General features: G+C 45.6%; 1 protein-coding gene across 1 annotated transcript; it reads right to left on the bottom strand.

The window, feature by feature from the left end:
* Positions 1-16800: 16800 nt before the first annotated feature.
* On the bottom strand, positions 16801-17760 carry LOC140905533 (olfactory receptor 51G2). Its single transcript, XM_073329018.2, has one exon. The coding sequence runs from the start codon at positions 17758-17760 to the stop codon at positions 16801-16803; it is 960 nt and encodes a 319-aa protein (XP_073185119.2).
* Between the last annotated feature and the right edge of the window lie 3946 nt (positions 17761-21706).

The following is a 21706-nucleotide window of genomic DNA, read 5'->3' as shown; positions in this document are numbered from 1 at the left end:
GATGTAAGGGTCCATAATGTAATAGGTGGATCATTTTTTAATCTCCCATGTCACAGGCGCTGGAGCCAGGTGATGAACTGACCCTTCACTTGATGAACAACCTGATTATCCTCCCACAAAGATGTTTGCTTTTCACACTGTACACGATTGGGTTCATCAGGGGTGGGACCAGCAGGTAGACATAGCTGAAGCACAGACAAGACAATCTGAAGCAAGTCAGAAGAACTATTCCCAAATCTGTAAAAAGAAAAGGAGTACTTGTGGCACCTTAGAGACTAACCAGTTTATTTGAGCATAAGCTTTTGTGAGCTACAGCTCACTCTTATGTGCAGACAAACTTATCTCTGGTATATAGAAGAGCAAGACAACACAGAGGTGGGAAACACAGGTTTTCAGGGCTCTGAGACACTCCACCTTCGATGCAATGCTCAACACTGTTTTGAAGATCATCACATAAGAGAAGAAGATGAGCAGCGAATCCAACCCCATCGTTAAGAGTGAACCAGACAAGTCACAGATGCTGTTGACTGTGATGTCTGAACAAGTCATCTTCATGACCTCCTGGTGCAGGCAGTAGGAATGGGAGAGGACATTGACTCGACAGTATTGGTACCATTTCAGGAGAAGGGGGAGTGGGATTACTATGGCTACTCCTCTTAGCAAAACACCAGCCCCATCTTGGCTATTCTCAGCAGGGTTAAGATGGAGGCATATCTCAGTGGGTTACAGATCGCAACAAAGTGGTCAAAGGCCATCAACAAGAGCATGGAGGATTCAATGCATTGAAGCAAGTGGATGAAGAACAACTGGGCAAAACAGGCATGGAGGCTGATCTCTATTGAGTTGAACAAGAATGTGCCCAATATCGTCGGTATGGTGGCTATCAATAAGCCAAGGTCTGTGATGGCCAACATGGAAAGGAAAATGTACATGGGATCATGGAGGCTTGGATCTCTTTTTATAATGAACAGAATGACTGAATTTCCTACTATTGAAATAACATACATTAAGCAGAAGGGGATAGCGATCCACAGATAGATGTCTTCCTGCCCAGGTATACCTACTGCAGAGTTGAAGTTGGTGTCATTGAGAGCTGACATAATGTACTGGGCATGTCTGAGAAGGGTTGAACTTTCTTTCCTAAAAGGAAAGAGAACAGGAGACTAGATGATATTTAACTAGACATCATTCTGCTCGTAGTTGAAGTCTAGAGACTCTCAGGAGTTCAAGGTAGATCAGCAAAAACATAGTAATGGATTTACAGCAATAGGAAGATAGGCACTGCCAGACTGGATCAGACCTGCAGTCCATTTAGCCCAGTGGCCAGTTCCAGATGCTGCAGAGGAAGGTTCAAGAAGCCCTGAAATAGGTAGCTATGAGATAACCTGCTCCTAGGGAATGTTTCCCCCTGACACCCAGTAGTTAGACATATTTTGTGGTGTAAATGAGGAAAGCTTAGAACCCTTACAAACCTCTTTTTAAAATCCTCATTATTATAATTGGATTTTCTGGTTAACCATATAAACATCCCGTCCCTCTTTGAATCTTGCTAAGTTTTGGCCCCATTGATATCTTGTGCCTGGGAGTTCCACAACCTAATGTGCATTGTGTGATTTTAGAGTTCTGACCTTCCCAAAGACATCCTTTTCTGGCCCTTCCCTTTGGAATGTGGCCCATTTTATCATGACATGTATAAACGCATGGCAATTGCATGGTTATGAAAGGTCATTGTATGTATACGTCCTGCTTTGAAGATATTTACAAATGTGTTTCATTGCCTCATTATATGTATTTTTTTTTAAAACTGTTCTCCACTTCTGAGAGTCCCAGTTATGCCAGTTCCTTTTTGCACTACATGGGATAAATTCTTAGGCGTATGTTCTGGATTCAATAACATTGACTTCAACTGCATCACTCCAGATTTACATGTGTAAATTCGATCAGAACTGGGCTATATTAACTTTCCCTTAAACATGCTCCCAGTGATACACTCTGACCCCAAGAGTCCCTACAAGAGAACCTGAAGTGCTTTGCCTGGCAAATGTTGACTGAATTCACAGAGTTCAATCACCCAACGAGTTTCTCTTCATCGTCACAGGACTTGTATCCTCTCCCCATCCAAGGTTCTGTAGATATCTGCAAAGTTACAAGCTAACACAGACAGTTACTTCAGCTGTGCAGGGGCAGGGTTGGCCTTCCACATGGGTGAATATTGCAAACACTGGGTTTTCACTAGTATCCATTTGAGTGTGCAAGTTACTTCAGCCATGTGCATGTAACAGGTGGTGGGCAAAAATTATATACAACCACTATTGCATTCCCCTTTCCTGGATCTCAGCTCGACTCTTTGCTGAAACACAGACCAGCAGTTCTGATCTCTCAGGACTTTTTGGAAAGTCTCACACAGGTATTGCACAGGGATTTTGTTCATGTCCCTGGATGTAAGTGTTAGAAAGAACTTCTGATCAGTTACCAGGAGACAATATCATACAGCTGTTCACTGAACAAAGAGTTAACAGCACAAATCCGTTCCAAACAGTATGTGGAGTACTTCTAAAATGCTTTCTAAAACAACACCAATTAAGCAGTAAAGTTACCACTGCTCCTTCCTGTAGAGATTCCAACAACTCTGCCATTGGCTTTCAATATACATCCTGTCATGAAAATGTGGTTTCTAATATTTATATAACATTTTACACAAAAGCCATTCCACAGGGATCATTTCTGGGTCCAGTTCTGTTCAATATCTTCACCAATGATTTAGATAATGGCATACAGAGTACACTTATAAAGTTTGCAGATGATACAAACCTGGGAAGGGTTGCAAGTGCTTTGGAGGATAGGATTATAATTCAAAATGATCTGGACAAACTGGAGAAACGATTTTAAGTAAATAGATGAAATTCATTAAAGACAAATGCAAAGTACTCCATTTAGGAAGCAACAATCAGTTGCACACATACAAAAAGGGAAATGACTTCCTAGGACGGAGTACTGCAGAAAGGGATTTAAGTGTCATAGTGGGCCACATGCTAAATATGAGTCAGCAGTGTAAAGCTGTTGCAAAAACAGCAACAATCATTCTCAGATGCATTAGCAGGAGTGTTGAAAGCAAGACACAAGAAATAATTCTTCCGCTCTACTCTGCTCTGATTCAGTCACAACTGGAGTATTGTGCCCAGTTCTGGCTGCTACCTTTCAGAAAAGATGTGGACAAACTGGAGAAAGTCCAGAGAAGAGCAACAAAAATGATTAAAGGTCTAGCAAACATGACTCATGAGGGAAGATTGAAAGAAATGGGTTTTAGTCTGGAAAACAGAAGACTGAGAGGGGACACAATAACAGTTTTCAAATACATAAATGTTGTTACAAGGAGGGGAGAAAAAAATTATTCTCCCTAACCTCTGAGGATAGGAGAAGAAGCAATGGGCTTAAATTGAAGCAAGGGAGGTTTAGTTTGGACATTAGGAGAAAGTTCCTAACTGTCAGGGTGATTAAGTACTGGAATAAATTGCCTAGACGTGTTGTAGAATCTCCATCATTAGAGATTTTTAAGAGCAGGTTAGACAAACACCTGTCAGGGATGGTCTAGATGGTGTTTGGCCCTGCCATGAGTGCAGGGGAGACTGGACTTGATGGCCTCTCAAGGTGACTTACAGTTCTACATTTCTATGATTCTATGATTAAGTAGTAAAGTTACCACTGCTCCTTCCTGTACAGAGATTCCAACAACTCTGCTGCTGGCTTTCACTATACATTCCATGTCATCAAAGTTTGGTTTCTAATATTTGGGTTACAATGAAACATGTTGGCCTAACCTTTACACATTTGCACTTTAGTACACACATGTCAACCCATTCTTTCCCCTCTCATCTACTTTCAGAGATAATTTCTCATTTTAGAGCTGGACTTAAACTGTAGCATCTGTCATCTGGATTTCTTCAGAACCTGAAAAGATCACAGCGTTTCAGCCTTCATTCAATCACTTGTCAGCAAACAAAAGTCTAGTATCCTCTCTCCCTGGGGTAATAGCTGACTGGTTCTCCTCAGGTTCTGGTATTGTGACAGACAGAGCTGAGCTGACAAAATGAATGTGTGAGTGTCAAGGTTCCTTCCCCACTCTGAACTCTAAGGTACAGATGTGGGGACCTGCATGAAAACCTCCTAAGCTTACTTTTACCAGCCTAGGTTAAAACTTCCCCAAGGTACAAATTGTTTTACCCTTTGCCCTTGGACTTCCACTGCCACCACCAACCTTTATCTGGGTTCCTGAAAAAAAGGAGTTTGGACACGTCTTTCCCCCCAAAAATCCTCCCAACCCTTGCACCCCACTTCCTGGGGAAGGTTTGGTAAAAATCCTCACCAATTTGCATAGGTGACCACAGACCCAAACCCTTGGATCTTAGAACAATGAAAAAGCATTCAGCTTCCTTACAAGAAGACTTTTAATAGAAGTAAAAAGAAAAGAATCACCTCTGTAAAATCAGGATGGTGAATACCTTACAGGGTAATTAGATTCAAAACATGGAGAATCCCTCTAGGCAAAACCTTACGTTACAACAAAGACACACAGACAGGAATAGTCATTCTATTCAGCACAGCTATTTTCTCAGTCATTTCAAGAATTCATAATCTAACACATACCTAGCTAGATTACTTACTAAGTTCTAAGACTCCATTCCTGTTCTGTCTCCAGCAAAAGCATCACACAGACAGACACAGACCCTTTGTTTCTCTCCCTCCTCCCAGCTTTTGAAAGTATCTTGTATCCTCATTGGTCATTTTGGTCAGGTGCCAGTGAGGTTACCTTTAGCTTCTTAACCCTTTACAGGTGAGAGGATTTTTCCTCTGGGCAGGAGGGATTTTAAAGGGGTTTACCCTTCCCTTTATATTTATGACAGTGAGTTAAACGCAATTCTTGGGATGTTTCCTGTAGAGCTATAGTGGGTTATTTTTTGGGATGTTTATCTTATGGCTATATTATGTTAAATCAGTCCAGCTTCTCTTAGTTTAATAGCAGGCTGTTAGAAAACAAGCAGGAAGGGAAGCAACAGATCAAGAAAAGCCATTGTTCAGAAACAAGGCAGTTGAGAGACAACACCAGAGCTATAAGCTGGGAATAGCCTATTTTGGGGCTCCAGCCACATTACACAGCTTGTATTATCCTGAGAAGCTCTTCAGACTGACAGGGACCAACAGCAGTAGGGAAGTCTGCCTGTGTCCCCCGTCAGAATGGGAGGGCTTGGGGTAAGAGACAAGGTCAGACCGTTGTTTGAAAACCCTTTAATTCTCCCATGTTACACTTTATTTCTTGTGTTCAGACTAAACAGTGTTTTGGCTCTAGAAGGCTGGCTGGTCACTCCTCTCACCACTACTCACAGACTCCCAAAGGGAAGAACCACAGGTGCCGAACCCACTCAGCAAGCACAGTCCGCCCACAGTGTGCTGTAGCCCAGGGCCTAGTCTGAGGGTGGGAGGATCGCGGGATTCCACCCCTAGGAGAGGGCAGGGTCTGAGGTCTGACATCTGGCACTCAGAGACCAGAACGGGGGTCAAGATACCAGGAGCCCCATAACTCTGAGGGGTATCTATAGGCTAGAAGTGCTGGAGCCCTCAGCCAGTCAGGAAACAAAAATATGCCCTATCGGACCTGTTACCACAGAGCAACATAACTGAATTTCTGCCTTAACAATCGAGCCAGAGAATAAAAGCTTTGAAAATGCATTTGCTGATTAAATTTCCAGGAGGAAATAAACAGGAGGTGATTTGGGAACTAGTCACTGATATTCCAGGGGGGTCTCTTCTCACTCATCTGCTCGTAGGATCAGGCCCAGAGCACACAGCACCTCTCGAAATGAGAGCCCTTGAGAAATTCTGACACAGTGCACTGGAGTTTTAACACTCCGAGCTTGCTTTGAATGTCACATTTCTGTGTTGCTTGCACAGCTCATCATGGAGCATGGGAAGATGTAGAGGAAGGGCTCCTAAGCTACCTACTGCTGCCTGCCCTCCAGTCCCATTACAGAGTTACCGCGACAGCCCACCTGTGTCCTCTGCCGCTCCACAGAACAGCGGCAAATGGAAACAGCTTGCAGACTTTTCCCTGCAAGTTTGCATTTTAAAGAGAGTGAAACCTGCCAACATACCGAATTTCTGCTAGAAGGGAGTTGCTGACACCAGAGCTCTTCACCCTAAAGGACAAGGAGTCATCAGAGAGGTTGCACGAGCAGCAGCATTTGTTGAGATAGGGAAGTAACTGTCTATATGAAGAATGTTTGCACATTCCCGTAGGGGGCAATTGGCCCTTGGGTTAGTGTGCACCAGCTTTAACCCCCATCATGGCCAATGACAAACTGCAGAGGCCAAATCACAGGAGACGCTTGGTGAACCTACCCAACCGGGCTACAGCACCAGCCCAGCTGCAGGCTCTATTCCTGGAATCCAGGCTTGTCGTCACTGTTCGTATGGCTCCGATTAGTCACATGGCTACATCAGGGGCGGCCACGTGGTAACAATGTCACAGCTGTGATCTTGCCGAAATAAAATTAATAAATAAGTAAATTAATAATAAAAATATTATTAATATAGGACCAGATTTTTCCCCAGTAGCCCCCTGACCTGTATTACAAACCCAAGGTGCAGACCAGGGAATGGAGATTCCACAAGGCTCCCTACATGGAAATTTCCCTTGGATCGTTCCAGGAAGGGGGTCCCTTCCCTGCTCCCGAGGAATGAAAAGGGGGACCCAGGATCAAGGGATCCCCAAAGTTACGCGAAGATCTTGGTGATCCACTGGTAGCTAGGCCCCCCACCCACAATCTCTGGGCCTCCACAACTGCTCTAGGACCCTCTCCAGCACCCTGCTAGCACAGGCTCATCAGAGATGTGCTACCAGGGCCTGTCACAGTAGCCACTGCCTGCAGGATGTGCTGAAGGCACATTGTACGCTGTGGAGGGGGCAACACATAGATGGGAAGGCTGGTTAGAGTAGTTAATGGGCACAATAACCCACCTGCAGACGGTCAGGAGGTTTCGAGACTCCAGAGTCATAGACTCCATCAGTTCAACCATCATTTACATTCTGAGGATGAGGCAGATGAAAAGCCTCCAATTTCTCTTGGGGATCCAGGCACCTGGAAGCTGAGCTTTCAGAGAACAATGTTCCATTTCCTATGAAGAGTAACCCCCGAAAAGGATGCAAAGGAAACATTTTAGTTTGGGTCAAAATGTTGTGTGTTTTCCAGCCCAGCTCCAGCCACTAGCTGGCAGTAGCCCTCCATCAGCCTCCCACACTGAGCAGCCCCTTAGGGTGACTATAATTCCCAAAGAGAAAACAGGAGACCCCCAGATGATCGCATTAAGCCTCCCACCTCCATGAGATGCTGTTGCCTATTGCTGTAACTCTGTAGGGGCCCCCTCAGATTTCAGGAGGCTGTTTCCTCCCCAACACCTCTGCCTCATCCCTTGCAGGTGGCTGGCATCTCCACTCACCTCCGCCGAACATTCCTCCACTCTCCACTTCCCCACTTCTTTGACAGAAGTGGGCATATCTCCTCTTTGCTGTTCCCAGCTGATCATGACAGCAAGAGCAAAGAGGACAAATTCCTCCTTCCGGAAAAAAAAAAAAAGTCTCACACAGGACTTAAAAAAGGGACTGTCCTGGCCCAAAAAGATACATATTGAAACTATAAGTATTGTCACCCTACCATGGATGGAGGCTACACAATATCTATTATGGAGGGAGCCCCTGGAAAAGGCTTGTCTGAATCAAACCATCCATCAGAGGAACAGATTCAGAACATAAGCATGACCATATGGATTCAGACGAATGGTCCATCTAGCCCAGTGTCCTGTCTTCTGACAATGGCCAGCGAAGATACTTCAGAGGCAATTAACAGAACAGCACAATTGTTGAGTGTTTCATCCTCTGTCATTTGCTCCCATCCTCTGACAGACAGTGGTTTACAGATACCAGAGCATGAGGTTTCGTCCCTCAATATCCTGGCTAATAGCCACTGATGAACCTCTCTCCCTTGATCTTACCTGGACCCAGTTATGCATTTGGCCTTCACAACGTCACCTAGCAATGAGTTCCACAGGCTGACTGTGCCTTGTGTGAAGAAATACTTCCTTTTGTTTCTTTTAAACCTGATGATCATTAACTTCACGGGTGACCCCTGTGAAGGGGCAAATAGCTCTTCCTGAATCACTTCCTCCACATCAATCATGATTTTACAGACCTCTCTCATATCCCCTCTGAGTCGTTTCTTTTCCAAGCTGAAAATTCCCAGGCTTTTCCTCTCCTCATATGGAAGCTGTTCCCTACCCCTAAAGATTTTTGTCACCTTTGTCTGTACATTTTCCAAGTCTAATATATCTTTTCTGAGATGGGGCAACCAGAACTACACAAAGTATTCAAGGTGTGGGCATACCACAGATTTAGAGATTCGTATATTTCTGTCACACTTCGGGGAGGCAAGCCCGCCAGCCCCACTCCTTCTGAATGAGCCACACCCTACCCTGCATCCGGAATGCCAAGCCCCCCCCATCCTGGAGATGCCCAGAGCCTCCACAGCCCACGGGGATGGAGCCAACCCCCACCTGCCCGAGCCGTGCCACTCCACCTCTCTTGAGACCTGAAGCCAACCTGGGGAAAAGCTTCTCTCGTCCCAAAAATCCTGAGCTTGTTATTTTCACCATGCAGGTTCCAGGGCAGCCAAGGAGACGGTTGTGACACTGCCCACATATTCATCACAGTAGTATCCTTGCAATATGTTTATGACTAGTTCTGACATATCTTCTACAAAATATAGCCTGTGAGGTGTCTATGAAAAAGTTATGGTTTCCAGAATATGATGATCCTATTTGTGTGCATGAATCATTTTTATATCTGAACTTATGAATATTGACTATGTATCTATGTTCCAAATGTGGTTACACTGGCTTGACAACCACCTGGTAGAATGTTTCCATTGAAGACAGCTAGCTGTCAAGGGCCGGTTCAGGGTAATGGGCCGTTAGGGGAAACAATAGGCCTTAAGAGAAGTTTATCCCTCACCAGGTGAGCCTTCCTGAGAACATTCCAGACAGCCTATTGGTAATGGCTCCTATGACTCAGTCGGGCATGCAACGGCATATGAGATAAATGAAATTTCTGTGTGGGGGGTAGCTCCCTTTTGGACTGGAAAATGCACCCTCCACATTCCAGAAATTGCTACATAACCTTCTGGATGGATGTGGGGAATTTGCAGTCACCTACCTTGATGATGTGGCTATATTCTCAGATTCATGGGGAATCACAGATGCATCCGAGCATGGTATAGGAGGAGTTTAAAAGCAATAAGGACCACATCAACAATTCCATCCTGTCATGTTTCTCAGCAAAAGAACTTTCTGAGAGGCAAAGCCACTGGAAACTCTCCGAAAAAGAAGATTATGCCATTGTGTATGCTCTGGAGAAGCTACGCCCATACATTTGGGGACTGCGCTTCCAACTGCAAAATGACCATGCTGCACTGAAGTGGCTTTACACAGCCAGAGAGATGAAAAAAAACCATCTTTCTGCAGTTTAGCTAGTCAACACTTTGATGTTGAGATACAACACATTTCAAGAGCCGCTAACAAAGTGGCTGATGCACTCTCCCGGGAAGGTTTCCCAGAATCAGCTGGGTAAAAATGTCCCTGCATTCTAAGGCATTGTAGTCCTTCAAATATAAAATTACTGTTTAGATCTTCATGTAATTATTAGTAAAATTAGCGGTGCATATAATTTATTAACTCTCTTTCCTAAACCTCCAGGAAGAAATCCCAGCCGGTGTGGACCTGACCTGAACCAGGCTGGCCAGCAAGTTCTGTGATTTGGGGGGCATGAGATAAGTGAAGGTGTAGGGGGGGTAGCTCCCTTTTATGAACACCCAGACAGGCAGTTAGCTATAAAATCCCGCTTGCTGTCTGTTCTCTGTTTGCCTTACCTGTAAAGGGTTAACAAGCCAACAGGTAAAAGAAAAGGAGTGGGCACCTAACCAAAAGGGCCAATGGGAAGGCAAGAACTTTTCAAATTGGGAAAGAAACTTTCCCTTTGTCTGTTGTTCTCTGGAGAGGGAGACAGGGACCAGCAATGCTGTAAGCAGCAATGCTGTGTAAGGCTTCAACCAGGTATAAAAATTCATCTTCCACACCTAGAAGAAATCATGGCACACGGCATGGTTAAAGAGACATGATTAGGTTTATTTCTTTGTTTTGGCTTTTGGAGCTCCTCTGTGCTAACCCCAGATGCTTTTGTTTGCTTGTAACCTTTAACCTGAACCCCCACGAAAGCTATTTTGGGTGCTTAATTTTTGGAATTGCTCTTTACAAATCTGGCAAAAGCCTAAGTTCTGGATGTATTTTTCTTCCTCTTTGTTTTGAATAAAATTTCCCTTTTTTAAGAAGAGGACTGTATTTTTGGTGTTCTAAGAGGTTTGTGCACATGCTGTTTGATATAGCTGGTGGCAACAGCTACTTTCCTTTGTTTTCTTTTCCAGTTCTTCCCCAGGGAATGGGGGGAGGACTTGCGGGTCCCCCACAGATAGGAATTCCCAAGTGCTCCTTCCTGGGTCCAAGTTGTTTTATTTTGTTTTTGTTTTTTTGCATTTGGGTGGTGGCAGCAATTACCAAGCCACGGTCAGAGAAAAGCTGTAACCTTGGGAGTTTACTACAAGCCTGGAGTGGCCAGTATTATTTTTAGACTCCTTGTGGGCCCCCACCTTCTGCACTCGGAGTGACAGAGTGGGGATTCACCTTGACAGCATGTGACCAGACCACATGACACTGACTCCATTGTGGTTACCCGTATTTTTCCACTATCTAAGCTGGGGAATAACACCATCTCTCGGCCTCAAGCCCTACACAAGGGAACTCCTGCAAACACCTGGGGAACAAAGACTGAACGGGGGAAAGTGCCAGTGGTGGATATAGGCCTGGACAGGTTCAGCCTCCCTGGTGCTGCTGTGGCCACTCGCTGCCAGTTGCAGGGTTCGCACAGGGAACTATTTATTCTTATGTGCCAAACAGGTTCCAGGGTAGCTGAGAAGGCAATATGTGCTACTCAGCTTCTTCAGGAATCTCGCTGCACTCCATGGAGATGACTGATGAAACCAGGAAGCTGAGAAACACAGAGCGCTGTGACAGGTTGTCACCCCCAGGGGGCAGTCTCGGTGCTGTGGGAACCCCTGTGCCGCTCATCCCGCCAGCACGGCTGGCCAATCGTACACTGCTTTGCTGGTGACAAAGACAGCCTCTTCAAGACCTGTCATCACCCAACACAACGGTAGGTGGCGCCACACCCCCAATTGAGCGGCCTGAGTGCTTTAGTGAGCCACTCAAGGACAGGCTGGAGGCAACAGACAATTTCCCAACTCCCCAGCCTTTGCTCCCTTACTGGAGTATAAACCCCAAATTATACCATTTTGCACGGCACAGGAGTACAAGACAAGCTCATTAATCTAGGTGGCTTTCCCCTTGATGTGGGAAGGATATACGACAGCCTTTGTACACAGAGCTTGGATTTTCCCCAGACACTTTACTCAAAACACGCTGGTAAAGATAAAGCATAAAATAGTTTTATTACCTACAAAAAGATGGATTTTAAATGGATAGAAACCAGATTAAAGCAAATTATCTAGCATGTAAACAATAAATGAAAACATGCAAAATAAATTGGATATGAATGAACAATTTCTCACCCTGGGTGATGAAACAAGCAGTCCATCAAATTTTCAAACACAAGCTAGAAATCCTTTAGCTTGGGATCAGCACTTCCCCATGTTCAGACATTGTTCCTCAGCTGTTTCCAGTAGTTCTCTTGTGTGGGGAGTGAGGCCAAGAGATGGTGTCACTCCCCGTGTTATATAGCAGTCAAATTGACATACCAAAATGGAGTGAACTACATTTGAAATACAGATACATAGTCAATATTCATAATTTCAGATGCAAAAATGATACAAGCACACAAATAGGACCATCATATTCTCCACATCATAGCTTTCCATAGTAAACACCCAAGAATCTTTTTTCTACAAGACACACATAACTAGATCATAGTCATACCACAATCATAGCACTAAGATCAATATCAGGGGCATATAAAAAGCTCAGGTTCTTTGGGAAGAGACATGCTTTTCCCATGGGCTGGCTTGGGGTCTCAGGAGAGTGAGCTTGGCATGGCTGGCAGTGCTCCAGCCAGCCCAGGGCTCCTCTAACATTGGGGGTGGGGTGGGGGGATCATTGGTTCAGCTATGCGGTGTGTGGAAGCTCTGGGCTGCTCTGGGAGAGGGGGCCTCGCTACTCTGGCTCTGGCTGTGGTGGTGGGGCAAAAGGAGTGGTGAATTAGAGTGGACTGCCCATCCCCAGTTGGGCAGGAGAGTCCCGAAATTCAGAGTTCAAGTCCCACTGTGGGCCGAATGACTTTAGAAGAGCATTTGTCCTGAATTACCTGCCATGCCGATCCACGCCTGCCCAAGCCTCATGGGCAGCGCCACCCTTTCACAGTTAGGGGAAAGAGGAGGTCCTTAGCTCCCCCTCCACCCACTATGAGGCCACGCCCCAAGTTAGGGGGCAGGTGGAGGGTCTGGGGGTCCCCAGAGCAGCACTTCCTCCCTGGGCTCCTCTTATCATGGCCTGTCTGTGATGTCCAGCCTAGTCAGTGAGTGAGGCTTGGGGAAAGAAGAGGACCTGGAGGTGGGAGTTCAGGGGGAAGAAGAGGGCCAAGGGTGAGGCCATGTAGGGGGCAGGGCTCCTGCCTGTGTCCTGCTTTGGCTTTCGAGAAGGTGCTCACCCTACACTGAATGGGCTGGGCTGAGACAGGAGATTGTTGTGACTCCGTTGGAGACCTGAGGCCTGTTTCTACCCCTTTCAATTGCTGGGGCAGCACAAACAGAGGGGAGGAGTCCTAGGAAATATGCTTCTGTGTGCAGAGCCATCAATAAGGGGTGGGGGATGTTACCTGAATGGCTTCTCCTGGGGCTCCAGTGTTAATCATGTCTCTGACACGACTCAGTCTCAAGCACCTGGGTGAGGGCATGGGGGAAGGGTGTGGGACTGTGTCCCTTGAATAGCCTCTGTCCACAGCTGGTGCATGGATCATGCAGCTTCCAGAGCACTCAGGAAGGACGAGGACTGTAACTGCAGAAGAGCTATGCAAGACCTCAGCAAGTTTGCAGAAGACACTAAACTTGGAGGAGAGGTAGATACGCTGGAGGGTAGGGATAGGATACAGAGGGCCCTGGACAAATTAGAGGATTGGGCCAAAAGAAATCTGATGAGTTTCAACAAGGACAAGTGCAGAGTCCTACACTTAGCACTGAAGAATCCCATGCACCGCTACAGACTAGGGACCAAATGGCTCGGCAGCAGTTCTGCAGAAAAGGACCGAGGGGTTACAGTGGATGAGAAGCTGGATATGAGTCAACAGTGTGCCCTTGTAGCCAAGAAGGCCAATGACATTTTGGGATGTATATATAGGGGCGTTGCCAGCACATCGAGGGACATGATCATTCCCCTCTATTCGACCTTGGTGAGGCCTCATTTCGAGACCTGTGTCCAGTTTTGGTACCCACACTATAAGAAGGATGTGGAAAAATTGGGAAGAGTCCAGCGGAGGGCAACAAAAATTATTAGGGGACTGGAACACATGACTTATGAGAAGAGGCTGAGGGAACTAGGATTGTTTAATCTATGGAAGAGAAGAATGAGGGGGGATTTGATAGCTGCTTTCAACTACCTGAAAGGGGGTTCCAAAGAGGATGGATCTAGACTGTTCTCAGTGGTAGCAGATGACAGAACAAGGAGTAATGGTCTCAAGTTGCAGTGCGGGAGGTTTAGGTTGGATATTAGGAAAAATAATTTCACTAGGACGGTGGTGAAACACTGGAATGCGTTCCCTAGGGAGGCGGTGGAATCTCCTTCCTTTGAAGTTTTTAAGGTCAGGCTTGACAAAGCCCTGGCTGGGATGATTTAGTTGGGGATTGGTCCTGTTTTGAGCGGGGGTTGGACTAGATAACCTCCTGAGGTCCCTTCCAACCCTGATATTCTATGATTCTATGATTCTATGATTTGGATAGTGTGACAGGCCAGGTGAAAATGGAAACAACCTCCACACCCATTCTCTTGATTCATCTGATGAAGTGAGCTGTAGCTCACGAAAGCTCATGCTCAAATAAATTGGTTAGTCTCTAAGGTGCCACAAGTACTCCTTTTCTTTTTGCGAATACAGACTAACACGGCTGTTCCTCTGAAACCTGTCATTATGCAAGGCACTGCATTTAGCCGTATGGAGTGGAAATCCACGGTAAACATCTGATGAAGTGAGCTGTAGCTCACGAAAGCTCATGCTCAAATAAATTGGTTAGTCTCTAAGGTGCCACAAGTACTCCTTTTCTTTTTGCGAATACAGACTAACACGGCTGTTCCTCTGAAACCTGTCATTATGCAAGGCACTGCATTTAGCCGTATGGAGTGGAAATCCACGGTAAACATCTGATGAAGTGAGCTGTAGCTCACGAAAGCTCATGCTCAAATAAATTGGTTAGTCTCTAAGGTGCCACAAGTACTCCTTTTCTTTTTGCGAATACAGACTAACACGGCTGTTCCTCTGAAACCTGTCATTATGCAAGGCACTGCATTTAGCCATATGGAGTGGAAATCCACGGTAAACATCTGATGAAGTGAGCTGTAGCTCACGAAAGCTCATGCTCAAATAAATTGGTTAGTCTCTAAGGTGCCACAAGTACTCCTTTTCTTTTTGCGAATACAGACTAACACGGCTGTTCCTCTGAAACCTGTCATTATGCAAGGCACTGCATTTAGCCGTATGGAGTGGAAATCCACGGTAAACATCTGATGAAGTGAGCTGTAGCTCACGAAAGCTCATGCTCAAATAAATTGGTTAGTCTCTAAGGTGCCACAAGTACTCCTTTTCTTTTTGCGAATACAGACTAACACGGCTGTTCCTCTGAAACCTGTCATTATGCAAGGCACTGCATTTAGCCGTATGGAGTGGAAATCCACGGTAAACATCTGATGAAGTGAGCTGTAGCTCACGAAAGCTCATGCTCAAATAAATTGGTTAGTCTCTAAGGTGCCACAAGTACTCCTTTTCTTTTTGCGAATACAGACTAACACGGCTGTTCCTCTGAAACCTGTCATTATGCAAGGCACTGCATTTAGCCGTATGGAGTGGAAATCCACGGTAAACATCTGATGAAGTGAGCTGTAGCTCACGAAAGCTCATGCTCAAATAAATTGGTTAGTCTCTAAGGTGCCACAAGTACTCCTTTTCTTTTTGCGAATACAGACTAACACGGCTGTTCCTCTGAAACCTGTCATTATGCAAGGCACTGCATTTAGCCGTATGGAGTGGAAATCCACGGTAAACATCTGATGAAGTGAGCTGTAGCTCACGAAAGCTCATGCTCAAATAAATTGGTTAGTCTCTAAGGTGCCACAAGTACTCCTTTTCTTTTTGCGAATACAGACTAACACGGCTGTTCCTCTGAAACCTGTCATTATGCAAGGCACTGCATTTAGCCGTATGGAGTGGAAATCCACGGTAAACATCTGATGAAGTGAGCTGTAGCTCACGAAAGCTCATGCTCAAATAAATTGGTTAGTCTCTAAGGTGCCACAAGTACTCCTTTTCTTTTTGCGAATACAGACTAACACGGCTGTTCCTCTGAAACCTGTCATTATGCAAGGCACTGCATTTAGCCGTATGGAGTGGAAATCCACGGTAAACATCTGATGAAGTGAGCTGTAGCTCACGAAAGCTCATGCTCAAATAAATTGGTTAGTCTCTAAGGTGCCACAAGTACTCCTTTTCTTTTTGCGAATACAGACTAACACGGCTGTTCCTCTGAAACCTGTCATTATGCAAGGCACTGCATTTAGCCGTATGGAGTGGAAATCCACGGTAAACATCTGATGAAGTGAGCTGTAGCTCACGAAAGCTCATGCTCAAATAAATTGGTTAGTCTCTAAGGTGCCACAAGTACTCCTTTTCTTTTTGCGAATACAGACTAACACGGCTGTTCCTCTGAAACCTGTCATTATGCAAGGCACTGCATTTAGCCGTATGGAGTGGAAATCCACGGTAAACATCTGATGAAGTGAGCTGTAGCTCACGAAAGCTCATGCTCAAATAAATTGGTTAGTCTCTAAGGTGCCACAAGTACTCCTTTTCTTTTTGCGAATACAGACTAACACGGCTGTTCCTCTGAAAACTGTATTGACCGGAATTCTGAGGTTGGAACAGCCACCGATACGGCTCTTCATGGGCCAACATCTCACCAGTCCCCTGGCTCTCCACGAGCACAGTCACTTTGTAAATGCTGCTGCCTGCCTTGGTCTCATTCCCCCAGTGCCCTGTCCTCTCTGACCAGCGAGTGTGAACAGCCCCACTTCCACTGCTCCGCGTCTTACACCCCATCTGAACTTCTCTCTAAAGAGTGGAAATCAGTAGCTCTTCTAGGCCTGTTCTACACTGTCCGGGGTGGAATCGATCAAAGATATGCAACTTTAGCTACGGGAATAGCATAACTGAAGTTGACGTATCTTAGATCAACTTGGAATCACTTACTTTGCATCCTCGCGGTGTTGGATCGATGGCCGCCGCTACCCTGTTGACTCCACTTCCGCCTCTGGCTCTGGTGGAGTTCTGGAGTAGACAGCAGAGCAATCGGAGATTGTGTAGACTTGGCCCTAGACTCGCACGTAAGGGTCCAGGACTGAATAGGTGGCCACGGCCTGTTTTTCTTAACTCCTGTGTCACTGGATGATGAACTGACTATTCATTTGACAAAACACCCTAATTATCCTTGCACGAAGGTGTTTGCTTTTCACGCTGTACACTACTGGATTAATCAGGGGCGGGCCCAGCAAGTAGATGTAGCCCAGGAGAATTTGAAGCAAGGGAGAAGAGCTCTTCCAGAATCTGTGTATGACAGTCAGGCTGAAACCTGGCATGTAGAAGACCAGGACGGCGCATAGGTGGGAGACGCAGGTGTTCAAGGCCCTGAGGCACTCTATGTGGGATGCGATGCCCAGCACTGCTTTGAGGATCATCACATAAGAGAGGAAGATGAGCATAGAGTCCAACCACAGTGTTATGACTGTAACAAACAAGCCATAGATGTTATTGACTGTGATGTCCGCACATGCCAACTTCATGATGTCCTGGTGCAGGCAGTAGGAATGGGAGAGGACGTTGGCTCGACAGTATTGGAACCGTTTCAGGAGTAAGGGGAATGGTAATTCTATGGCCACACCTCTTAGCACAAACACCGACCCCATCTTGGCTAATCTCGGCAGGGTTAAGATGGAAGCATATCTCAGTGGGTTACAGATTGCAATGAAGCGGTCAAAGGCCATCATCAAGAGCATGGCGGATTCAATTTTTGCAAGAAAATGGATAAAGAACATCTGGGTAAAACAAGCATTGTGGCTGATTTCCCTAGAGTTAAACAAGTATATACCCAGTATCGTCGGTATAGTGGTTATCGATAAACCAAGGTCTGTGACGGCCAACATGGAAAGTAAAATGTACATGGGCTCATGGAGGCTTGGATCTGTTTTTATAGCAAACAGAATGAGTGAATTTCCTACTATTGAAGTAACATACACTAAGCAGAAGGGGATAGAGATCCAGAGATGGACGTCTTCCTTCCCAGGTATCCCAGTGAGAAAGAAAACGGCAGGGTTGAATTTGGTTTCATTGACAGCTGACATAATGGACTGAGAAGGTCCGATGAGTTTTAAACTTTTCTTCCTGGAAGGAAAAAGCACAGGAGACTAGATGATATTTATTGAGACATCATTCTGCTCTGAGTGGAACTCTAGAGACTCCCTGGAGTTCAAGGAAGATCAGCAAAAACATAGTTTTGGATTTTCACCACCAATAGTAACCCATTTAAACACCCTGCCCCTCTTTGCATTCTTCTAAGCAACTGGCCCCATTGATATCTTGTGGATCACAGTGCCACAGCCTATTTGAGCACTGTGTGCTTTTGCAATTGTGACCTTCCCACACACACCCTTTTTGGCCCTGCACTTCTGAGTGTGGCCCATTGTATCATAACATGTGTGTAAACACATGGCAAGTGCACGGTGAATATGGTGATAGTATTTATCTACCCTGCACTGAAGCTATTTACGTGTTTCATTGCCTCATTATATATATTTTATTTACTTTATCCTATCCAGAGAATCCAAATTATGCCACTACCTCTTTGGAGCACATGAGATCATTTTTAGCACCATTTTCTGAATTCAGTAACATTGACTGTAACGGCATCACTCCAGCTTTACATGTGTCAATTCAATTAGAAGAGGACTCCATTAACTTTTCTTTGCCAAATGCTCCCAGTAATACACTCTGACCCCCAAGAGAAGCTAAAGTGATTTTCCTAGCCAGTGTTGACTGAATGCAGAGAGTTCAATTGTCATACAGACTTCCCTTCATTCTCACAGGATCTGCATCCTGTATTTGGCAAATGAGAAGCTTGACAGAAAAGACAGAGAGTTATTTCAGCTGGGATGGGGTTGGTGTTACAAAAGGGTGAATAGTGAAAACACTAAGTTTGCACTAATATCCAGCTGAGTGTGCAAGTTACTTCAGCTATGCTCGTGTAACAGGTGATGTATGTACATTACATTGAAACCACTATTACACTCCCCTTTCATGCACCTCAGATCTACTCTTTGCTGAAACACAGACCAGCAGTTCTGTTCTCCAGGACCTTTTGGAAAGTCTTCCAAAGGTATTACAAAGTGGCTGAGTGCACGGCCCTGAATTCTTGCATTCACAATCGAGCCAGAGAATAAAATGGTTGAAAATGCATTTGCTAATTAAATTTCCAGGACAAAATAAACCTGGCGTGATTGGGGAACTAGTAACTCTTATTCCCTGGGGTCTCTTCTTGCTCAGCCCAGACCATTATCGGGCCCAGAGCACACGGCATCTACAGAAAGAGGAGCCCTTGAGAAACCCTGACGCAGGGCATCAGGTTTTAACACTCTGAGCTCGTTTGGAATGTCAGATTTCTGTGTAGCAGAAATCATTCACTGTGCAGCATGGGTAGAGGTAGGGGAGGAGTTCCCAAATGACCTAGCTCTGCCTTCCCTCCAGCCCCGTCACTGTGTCCTCTGCTGCTTCAGACAATATCTGCCAATGGAAACACCTTACAGCCTTTCCCCTTCACTTCACATTTGAAAGATAGCCAAACCTGCCAACGTACCCAATTCCTGCTGGAAGGGGAGCTACTAACACCAGAGGTCTTCACCCTGTTGCACAAGGAGTCACCGGAGCGGTTGCGTGGGCAGCAGGCTGCAGGCAGTATCTGTTCAGACAGGGAGGAAACTCTCTTTATGAAGCAGGTTTGCACATTCCCTTGGGGCTTACTTGGCCATCAGGGAACCTCAGCTGCTCGGCTTAGTTTGCACCAGGTTTCATCCCCGTGACAGCCAATGGCAAACTGCAGGAGGCCAAATCACAGGGGATGCGTGGTGATGCTAGTCAACTGGACTGCAGTGCCAAGCCCTGCTGCAGGCTTTATTCCTGGGATCCGGGTTTGTCGTCACTGTTCGTATGGTTCCGATTAGTCACATGGCTACCTCGGGGGCTGCCAAGTGGTAACAATGTCACAGCTGTGAACTTGCTGAAATAAAATTAATAAATAAATAAATTAATAATGAAAATATGATTAATATAGGACCTGATTTCACTCCAGTAGCCCCCCTGTCCTGTGTTACAAACCCAAGGTGCAGCCCAGGGAAGGGAGATCCAACAAGGCTCCCTACATGGAAATTTGGTCTTCATAACATCACCTAGCAATGAGTCCCACAGGCTGACTGTGCCTTGTGTGAAGAAATACTTCCTTTTGTTTCTTTTAAACCTGATGATCATTAACTTCACGGGTGACCCCTGTGAAGGGGCAAATAGCTCTTCCTGAATCACTTCCTCCACATCAATCATGACATTATAGACCTCTCTCATATCACCTCTGAGTCGTCTCTTTTCCAAGCTGAAAATTCCCAGGCTTTTCCTCTCCTCATATGGAAGCTGTTCCCTGCCCCTAAAGATTTTTGTCACCTTTGTCTGTACACTTTCCAAGTCTAATATATCTTTTCTGAGATGGGGCGACCAGAACGACACAAAGTATTCAAGGTGTGGGCATACCACAGATTTAGAGAGTCGTATATTTCTGTCAGATTATTTATCCTTTTCCTAATGGTTTTGAAAAGGGGTGGCAGGTGGAGGCACACTTTGGGGAGGCGAGCCCGCGGGCCCCACTCCTTCTGCACGAGGCACACCCTACCCTGCACCCGGAATGCCAAGCCCCCCATCCTGGAGATCCCCAGAGCCTCCACAGCCCACGGGGATCGAGCTGCCCCCCGCCCGCCTGAGCCGTGCCATTCCACCTCCCTGAAGCCAACCTGGGGAAAAGCTTGTCTCGTCCCAAAAACCCTGAGCTTGTTATTTTCACCCTGCAGGTTCCAGGGCAGCCGAGGAGAGGGTTCTGACACTGCCCACATATTCATCACAGTAGTATCCTTGCAATATGTTTATGACATAGTTCTGACATATCTTCTACAAAATATAGCCTGTGACATGCCTATGAAAAAGTTATGGTTGCCAGAATATGATGATCCTATTTGTGTGCATGTATCATTTTTATATCTAAACTTACGAATATAGACTATGTATCTATGTTCCAAATGTGGTTACACTGGCTTGACAACCACCAGGTAGAATGTTTCCATTGAAGACAGCTAGCTGTGAAGGGCTGGTTCAGGGTAGTGGGCCATTAGGGGAAACAATAGGCCTTAAGAGAAGTTTTTCCCTCACCAGGTGAGCCTTCCTGAGAAAGTCCCAGACAGCTTATTGGTAATGGCTCCTATGACTCAGTAGGGCATGCAAGGGCATGTGAGATAAATGAAGTTTCTGTTTGGGGGGTAGCTCCCTTTCGGACTCTGAAATACATCCTCCACCTTCCAGTAATTGGTACATAACCTTCTGGCTGGATGTGAGGAATTTGCAGTCACCTACATTGATGATGTGGCTGTATTCTCAGATTCAGGGGCAATCACAGATCCATCCGAGCATGGTGTAGGAGGAGTTTAAATGCAATAAGGACCACATCAGCAATTCCATCCTGTCGTGTTTCTCAGCAAAAGAACTTTCCGAGAGGCAAAGCCACTGGTCACTCTCCGAAAAAGAAGATTACGCCATTGTGTATGCTCTAGAGAAGCTACGCCCATACATCTGGGGACTGTGCTTCCAACTGCAGACTGACCATGCTGCGCTGAAGTGGCTTCACACAGTCAGAGAGACGAACAAAATCATCTTCGGTGCAGTTTAGTTATTCAACACTTTGATGTTGAGATACAACACATTTCAAGAGCCGCTAACAAAGTGGCTGATGCACTCTCCCGGGAAGGTTTCCCAGAATCAGCTGGGTAAAAATGTCCCTGCATTCTAAGGCATTGTAGTCCTTCAAATATAAAATTACTGTTTAGATCTTCATGTAATTATTAGTAAAATTAGCGGTGCATATAATTTATTAACTCTCTTTCCTAAACCTCCAGGAAGAAATCCCAGCCGGTGTGGACCTGACCTGAACCAGGCTGGCCAGCACTGTCTGTGATTTTGGGGGCATGTGATAAATGAAGGTGT

This window comes from Lepidochelys kempii, chromosome 1, assembly GCF_965140285.1.
Source record: "Lepidochelys kempii isolate rLepKem1 chromosome 1, rLepKem1.hap1, whole genome shotgun sequence".
NCBI lineage: Eukaryota > Metazoa > Chordata > Testudines > Cheloniidae > Lepidochelys > Lepidochelys kempii.
The sequence above is the reverse complement of the archived record's forward strand: the minus strand, read 5'-3'. Positions and strand labels throughout refer to the sequence as shown.

Excerpts from the sequence above, each read along its gene's own strand:
- LOC140905533 (XM_073329018.2), bottom strand. The coding sequence starts at position 17,760 with ATGTCAGCTGTCAATGAAACCAAATTCAACCCTGCCGTTTTCTTTCTC.